General features: G+C 50.2%; 1 protein-coding gene across 2 annotated transcripts in view; it reads left to right on the top strand.

Moving 5' to 3' along the window:
• Positions 1-6: 6 nt before the first annotated feature.
• The window catches only part of CPNE5 (copine V), a 93369-nt gene continuing 84808 nt past the window's right edge, over positions 7-8567 (top strand). For both annotated transcript variants that reach the window (XM_004673428.2, XM_012723096.1), the window contains exon 1: positions 7-475. In XM_004673428.2, coding sequence (XP_004673485.1) covers positions 381-475 — 95 coding nt within the window. In that variant the 5' untranslated portion in view covers positions 7-380. The remainder of the gene's footprint in view (positions 476-8567) is intronic.

Here is an 8567-nt window from a genome sequence, read left to right as displayed (position 1 = left end):
GCGCCACCTCTTCCCGCACCCTCATCCCCTGTCTCCGCGCCCCTGTTTAGGTTGACTCCGCGCGTCGCTCCCGGTGCCCACTCCCCGCGCCCCTCCGCCTGTCCCCTGGCCCCAGCTCCCTGGCCACCTTGCCCCCACTCCGCTGGGTCCCCAACCTCCTCTTCGCGTCACCCGCGCCCCCTCCTCTAGCCGCGGCCCCCGCTCCCTCCACCTCCCTTCCCTCTCTCACTTCCCACGCCCCCTCTTCGCGCTCCTCTCTCCTCCCTTGCCGCCCAGCCCAGTCTCGGGAGTTGGGGGAGAGCCCAGGGTTTCAGTTGCTCCTGTGGAGGCGTGAATCGCCCAGGGATTGACTAATTTTGGGGTGGGGGGCGCGGTGGGTGATGGAGCAGCCCGAGGACATGGCGTCGCTGAGCGAGTTCGACTCCTTGGCGGGCAGCATCCCGGCCACCAAAGTGGAGATCACCGTGTCCTGCAGGTGAGCCACCCGCTGGCCGGGTCCCCTGCCCCGCCCCTGGACCCGAAGCCCCGCGGCCCCTCCTGCGGGGACCCCAACCTCCGCGCATCACGGTCTAGAGTGTCTCGCCTCCTGGACACCCCCCCCCCCAACCCTGCCAGAGCCCATGGTTAGCTGCGGGTGGTTGCCTCTGAATGGGAAGCCCGGCTTGGGGTCTCATCCCGAAAGTTCTCCCTCCCGGGTTGTTGCTGTAAAGGAATATGAAGACAGGGACAGGGGCCCAGGCTCCCGGTGGAGAGAGGAGATAGTGAAAGGCTACCTGAGGGTCTTTGCAGGTTCCTGACCAACCCTCCCCAAGTAGAGAAGTGATTAGCTCCATCCCTCCTAGGCTTGCCAGCTTCTGCCTTGTCTGCCCCTTTCCTCTCCTTTCTTTCCTCTTTTGGCCCACACCCTCATCCTCCCCCCCCCCACACCCCAATTGCTCGAGACCCCAGGATTCTAAAGCCTTTCTACACCTGCAACCACACACAAAAAAGACTGGAAAAAAGATCAGAGCCTCTCATTCACACTGAGGTGTGGGTAACTGAAAACAACTTAAAGCGGCACCATTAAAAAACCAACCAACCAACCCATAACGTGGGTCCAGAATCTTAAGCCAAAGGACTAAAATACTGTGGACTTTCAGAATCCAGCAGGGGAAGGGGAGGAATGTTTTTGTGGGCTGCCATCCCTGCACCTTCAGTCACTTACACAGGCTTTGGGGGGTAACTTCTCTATTTAAGAGCTGGATCTCCCCCAGTTCTCCTTTCAGAGGGAAGGCTGTCCCAGGTATAATAGGTACAGGTGGAGAAGAGGGATTTTCCCCTAGTGCATCACCCTGTGACTAGCCTGGGGTTACTGCCTTGCTGGCTATATACCCCTGGGCATAGCCCATCTTGGGGTTCCCCTAGACATACCATTCCAGCTGCCCCAGTGACCACCAGCATCCCCCTGACCACCAGCATTTCTTGGATGCTAATAGTCCCCTAGTTTCAAATTCCCCACCCCACCTTCCAGGTCACTCTTTGGCCAGACCCTTCCTCCACAGGCATGCCCCTGGAGCATGAGAGCCTGGAGCTTGAGAGAGGGAACGGTTCAGGGGGACTTGGGGTGCGTGGGAGTAAGGACTGATGAGGTGGGACACAGCTGAGCCAGGCCCTCCTGTGAGAACTCCCCTGTTTCTCGCAGGGTCCCTCCCACACAGGGCTGTCAGAACCATCTCCCAGAACCATTTGCATCTTGCCATTACTCTGCTGGGAGATTCCTGATGGCCCATTAGCTCTGGTCTCACCTCCCCAGCCATCAGCAGCTGCCACTGCCTGCCCCCTCTTCTGCAGGCAGAAGAGCAACATCCCTCCCAGCCTTCAGTCATGCCTCTGCTGGAGCTGTCTCCCCATCCTTCCCACCTTGGAGCCTCCAAATGGCCCATTCCCCACCCAGATTTCAGCCCTACATCTCTGCCAGGTCACAGCCCTCCATCCCAAAAAACCTGGCCGCGTGTTCCCCACGTCCAACCCTGCTTCTCCTCCACAGAAGGAGTGCTGTGTCTGTGTCCCTGGGTGCTCAACCTGGGTCACGGGGTCACTCACACACTGAGGATTCAGCCTCTTATGTCATCTACATTGTGCAGACTTCATCCCACCTCTCTAGCATTTGAAGGCTGAGACCCCCATCTGACTCCCACTCATAAGCCCTCAACTCCAGTGGAGAAGAGAGACCATGTGATCCTGTGGCTTAGAGACACCTTGAAAGGGATCTCTGCTCTACCACTTTTAGCCTTGGTTTCCCCCATTTGTCAAGTACAAAAATGAATACAGACGCATCGAAAAACCTTCTTCATTGAGGTAGCTCACATGCTTAGAAGAGAGGCTGGCACATCGCAGGTACTCAACAGAGGCTATCGGAGGAGTGAACTTGCAGGAATAGAAGATCCCGAAACATCCAGCCTTCTACTTTGCTCAAGAAGGGGCCGGGGTGGTTGCTGTGAGGCGGTGGTGCTCAGCCCCTCCAGCTGGCTCTCTGGAAGAGGGGGTATTCAAAGGACTCAGACTTCTCCCTGTAAGAGGTATCCTGGGAGTGTGTGTGTGTGTGTGTGTGTGTGTGTGTGTGTCTGGGTTGTACCTGGTGTTTGTTCCCTCTCAGAGGACATGATGCATCAGCCTGAGGAGGGGCCTGCCTGGGCCTGCCTCCTGCTCTCCAAAAACCTGGATGGTAGAGATGTGGGTTTTGGGAGGCGTGAGCAGGAAGGAGTTACCTAGAACGAGGAGAGGCAAGAAAACTATCTGGGTAAGCTTGAAATGGCAAATTCAAGATGACAATATCTGATGGGGGTAACCCCCTGTTGCTTCAATTAAAAATAAGTGAAGCATATATGAAAAAAGAAACTGTAAATCTTCCTTCTTTGCCTCCACCCGATCCCACTATCCAGGTTCTCAAACAGGGAGACAAAGAAAAGGAGATGAGGGAAGGAGGGCGGGGAAGAGGGATTGCAACACAAATGATTTTCTTCAGCATATTCTTCATTGCATGCGCACCAGTTGGTGATCCTTCCCTGTGCCCCATGGTCAGCAGTGACCTGGCCCCAGGAGAGGAGTGTGGGATGTCCCTGCCTTGAGCCTCTAGGCTGCACTTGCTGGTTGGCAGGGAACCAAAGGGCAGACAGAGGGGTGGTGAGGTGAGAACTCCAGGGGCTGAGGTTTTGGGGAAACTAGCATTTCTGGGTCCAGTTCCCAGGGCTCTCTGCTCCTTAGGAAGGTCCCTGCCAGCCCCTGCAGCCCTGCAGCCCAAGAGACTCTGCTGTTGCCTTGAGGCAGACCCAGTGCCCTGTGCCTATCCTAGGACACTCCTAGCTGAGCGAAGTTGCCCACGGTGGAGTACATCTGAGCCCCAGCCCAGGACCCCATATGGCAGTGGCAAGCTAAGCCTCTGCTGAAGGCAGTTGGCGTTGGGGGGTGGGCATGTTTGGGACCCTTCTTTAGGTGGGGTATCTCTTGGTCTATAGTCTAACCCCAAACAATTACTTTTACCAGCTTAGGTAGAGCTCAGGACCAAAGATCACAAAGCTTCTGATCTTTTTTGCACAGTGGCTAAGAACATGAGCTTTGGCATCTGTCTCCTTGGGTTCAAATCCCAACTCTGTCCCTGTGTTTAAGCCGAGTCTCAGTTTCCCCATCTGAAAGAAGCATAGCAGTCCTTTTCGCAGTTAGGGAGACTAAATGGATTGATCCATGAATAGTAATGTGTATTGCCTGCTATTTGACATCTGATAATAAATAAAGATCTGTCATCTTTATTTGTGTCCAGAATTTTGTAGGTCCTGGAAGCATCTAGAGATTCTTACTGTCTCTGCTTTCTTGAGATATAATTGATATATCAAATTGTGACTATTAAGAGACTGATAGGGGTTACTTTGGGAGTGAGTGATAGTTTGTGGAACCAGATAACAGTAGGCAGCATGAGACCCTACCATTTCCTGACTTAGCTGGCTCCTTGCAGACCCAATGGAAACTCACCTGTCCAGGATCCCATTCTCAAGGGGCCTGTTTATCTTCAGGTTTCTATACCTGAGTGTCTTCTTGGTTGAAAAGAGTGATTTGCATTTTTTATATAACAGGAAATCTTTGCATTTCAAAGGGTCCTTCGGGAAGAAACAATGCATCTTTCCATAAGGTGGGTGCATAGGGCAGGGGAGGGGGGAGAGCCTAGAGGCAGGTGGTTGCTAAACCCTGCAGGAATCTCTCACACAGCTCCCCTCTCCCCGCGCTGGCCTGGAGCCCGTGGGCAGCTGTTGCCGCTGCTCCAGACATGTTGCTTTCTGCTGCCTGTTAGGTTGTGTTCTTCTGCCTTGGGGTCCAGCCTAGCTCGGGAGCAGAGCCCTGGGCCTCCCAGAAGAGGTGTGAATAAGCTCTGAATTCTTTCTTCTGACAGGCTGGGAGGGTGTCTTTGGGAAGGAGGGGCCTGGACCAGAGTGGCAGCTGTCAAAGCCAGTGCTAGGAAAACGAGGTTCATTTGGCCTTTAAATGTGCCCAGGCACTCACTGATTGGAACCATGGGGATGATAACAGTGAGATTTTTATTCAGTGCTTGCTATGTGCTAGATACTTGACATCTATGTTAGACTGAACCTCCTGCAATTGTCCACACGCAAATGTGTTTACCTTTCTCAAATAGTCGTTTGGTTCAAACTAAGATTGTTATATTAGTTTTTGAATGCTGTGTAACAAGTTAAATCGAATGGCTTACAACAGCAGTCATTTATTATTTTACCATTTCTATAGGTGAGAAGCCCAGGCTCAGCACAGGATTTGGGACTGCACAATTTAGCTTCTTTGCTCAGGGTTTCCCCAGGTTGCAACTGAAGTATGTGCAAAACATGTGAGCTCACCCGAGACCTGAGGTCCAAGCCAGGCTCATTTAAATTGGTGGCAAAATTCAGTTCTTTGCAGTTATAAGAATAAAGTCTGGTTTTCTTGCTAGTTATTGGTTTCAGCTCCTGGAGGCTGCCCTCAGGTTCTAGGTACATGGGCTTCTCACAACATGGCAGTTATTTCTTCATATCTGTCAGGAGACTCTTCCCTAGTCTATTAAGACAGCGTCTTATGGAAAGTAACATGATCCCAAGAGTGAGTATCCCATTATATTCCCAGGTTCTCCTTACCCGCTACCCCCCACCCAGACACACACACACACAGAGTCAAGGAGAGAGGATCATGGAGCTCCCCTGGCAGCCTAAGGGTTAAGTCTCATTGCTACCATGGCAGCCTGAGCCCAATCCCCCACCAGGGAGCTGACCCACATTCTCACCTGCTGCTCCTAGCCCCTCCCCTCAGCAGTGTACTTCAGTAGATCCTCCTGTTCTGCTCCCCACTCTGTCTCTGGTGAGTGAGACCCCCACCTCCCCTCCCTTCCTCACCCCACACCTCTGGCCTACACCTCAATTCTTCTATGCAAAAATAAAAATAAAAAAGGAAAGAACTCTAAGACACTAAAAATCTTAGTTTAAAAAAAGGTGGGGAGTGGCCCTCCCTGGTGGTGCAATGGGTTAGGAGTTAGGACGCAGCACTGCAAGCTAGCCGCAGCTGCTTCAGTGAAGAGTTCCATCTTTGCCCCCGAGGTGATCCATGTGGTGCAGCAGACCTCTCCTGACCGCCCACTACTCCCTTCAGCAGTGTACTTCATCAGTCGGCCTGTTCTGCTCCCCACTCTGTCTCTGGTGAAGCCTCTCACCGCCCCTGCACCTCTGGCCTGTACCCCAGTTCTGTATGAGTAAATAAATAAATCTTTCTTTTTTATACAAAAAAAAGTGGGGAAGAGACAGGAGATTATGCAGACTTGTCCACCAGAGAGTGGATATCTTGGAGAACATCTTATTTTTCAGCCTATCACAATTACTGTATCTTTTGAGTCTTACAACAGCCCTATGAAGTAGATAGTAGTATTTTCCCCTGTTGCTACTTAGCAGTCAAGACTAGAGAGTTTCAAGGGCCTGCACAAAATTACACATTTAGTATGGTTTAAAAAAAAAAAAGATTTATTTATACATACAATGAGTGGGATACAGGCCAGAGGTATGGGGGGACAGTGAGAGGATTCACCAGAGACAGAGTGGGGAGCAAAACAGGTGGACTGACTGAAACACACTGAGGGGAGCAGTGAACAAGACAAGAGAGGTCTGCTACACTATGTGGGTCACCTTCTGTGTTGCGGGGGATCGAACGCACGCTGTAGTGGCTGTGGATAGCTTCATAGTGCTGTGCTTTAACCCATTGCCACCAGGAAGGGCCCAGATTTAGCATATTTTAAGGAGGGGTATCCAAATCCAGTTTCCTCAGAATAAATCTTTGAGGGCTTCCTGAGGTTGGTGGTTGAGTTCTCCATGGGGTACACCATGGGGTTCTGAGTACCAACCATGGCAGGTATGACTAAGAATTAAGTGTTCAGTCTCCAGAGCCTTCCTTGTGAAGGGATACTTCTGGCTTTGGGAGGCAAACCCAGAAGTGAACTGAAGGAATCCTTGGTGAGCAGAGACTATAGAGAGGTGTGGGAAGGCTGTCAGTCTTCCATGGCACCCAGACCATGTTGGTAACTGATGATCTCTCCTTTCCCAGCTCAAAGTTCTCCCAGTGCAGACCCAAGGCAGTCCCTGGAGGTGATCTACCATTGGGATGTTAGGGTAAGGAAGAAGCAGGAGAATGATGAAAAACTTATTGGGGCACAGAGGAATCAGTTTCATTTAGGAATGTTTTGTCTGTAGGTAACAAAATCTGATCGATAGTGGTTCAAACTCAAATGCATTTATTTTTCTAAATTCACAATAAGTCTGGGGGTAGATTAACTCAATGCTGTTTTGTCAGCTCACTCTGCCACTCAGCTGTTTCTACTCTGCATCATGCAAAAATAGTGGGCCTCCTTGTCACGAAGTGATGGCTTCTGGTCCAGGTATCACAACTATATTCAAAGATAAGAAGCAAGGCATAGGGGCCAACTTCTTCTTCTTTTTTCTTTTTTTAAGATTTATGAATGCATACAAGAGCTGGGGTACAGGCCAGAGGTGCAGGAGGGTGAGAGGATTCATCAAAGACAGAGTGCAGAGCAGAACAGGCAGATTGGCTGAAATACACCATGAGGGGAGCAGGGGATGGGACAGGAGAGGTCTGCTACGATCACATATGGGTCAGCTTCCGGGCTGAGTATCGAACTTGTGCTGCAGTGGCTGGGAATAGTTAATAGCATTGAGACTTTAACCCCTATGCCACCAGGGAGGCCTGACATGCTTTCTTTGAAACCCTGGTTAGCTCATTTAACTTCTCTAACCTCAGTCTCTTCATCTGTAAAATGAGAAGAAAGGTTGATTCTTACATTCTGAAGACAAAAGCAATAATGTTCTATCTCAACTGGAATGTGCTTAATAATAGATATGAATTACTGAACACTACTGCAACATTCACTCATTTGATAAGTGATATTGATTATCACTTGTTATCAAGAGCCCTCTTTGTGCTAAGCACAGTGGTGAACAAGGTAGAAAAACTCTGCTGTCATAGAACTCACAGTAGTAACGAGTATGTAAAGAAATATATGGGTAGCTCCCCAGCCACAGATTGAAGTAAGGCCACAGTGACGGGTGATAGTGTGATAGTGGTGAGACCTAACCCCTACACCACCAGGAATAAATAAAAATAAATAGCTTTTTTAAAAAAATAGGCACATGGGTGTCCCTGGGGGCATAATAGGTTAAGTCTCAGCACTGTGAGGCAATTCACAGCCACTGCAACATGAGTTCCATTCCTGGCTGGGGAGGTGACCACATGGTGCAGCAGACTTCTCCTGTCTCACACACTGCTCCCTCAGCAGTGTGTTTCGTACATCTACCTGTTCTGCTCCCCACTCTGCCTCACCCCCTGTACTTCTGGCCTGTACCCCCCAGCTCTGTACGCATGAATAATCTTACAAAAAAAAAAAAAAGAACCCATTCTGTCTCTGGTGAATCCTCTCACCCACCCCCACCCCTATACCTCTGGCCTGCACCCCAGCTCTTAAATGCATAAATAAATAAATCTTCAAAAACATATGCACATACAAATATATATAGACACATTTTTTTTTAAAGCAAATAATGTCACACAGAGATAAATGCTCTGCAAGTAAGTTTGTGGTTATTGGGGATACTTTAGACTAGATTAGGCAGGTAACTTTGAGCTGAGATCTGAGGATAAGATAGCCAGCTGGGGAAGGACCTGAAGGAAGGAGTTTTGAGTAGGGACAACAGCGAGTGCAAAGGTCCTGTGGAAGAAAAGACCCGTATATTGCCAAACAGCAGGAGGCTAGTGTGGCCGGAAAAGATGGAGAGAGTGGAGGAGTGTGGGGTAGAGAGAAAAATGACTAGAGCTCATGGCCTTGTGACCCATGCTAAGGAAACTCCTTATTATTTTAAAAGCAGATAGGGAGAGGGAGTTAAACAGGACTAATGTGATCTGATTGACCTATAACAATTTCTTTGGTTGCTGTGAGGCGAATGGACTTGTGGGAGGTGGGGCGTGGTAGGAGTTGCTAGGCAGATTGCTGCTGGGCCTTC

The sequence above is a fragment of the Condylura cristata genome, unplaced genomic scaffold, assembly GCF_000260355.1.
Source record: "Condylura cristata isolate star-nosed mole 26May11 unplaced genomic scaffold, ConCri1.0 scaffold00001, whole genome shotgun sequence".
NCBI classification, from domain to species: Eukaryota; Metazoa; Chordata; class Mammalia; order Eulipotyphla; family Talpidae; genus Condylura; species Condylura cristata.
This window is presented reverse-complemented; position numbering and strand designations above follow the sequence as displayed.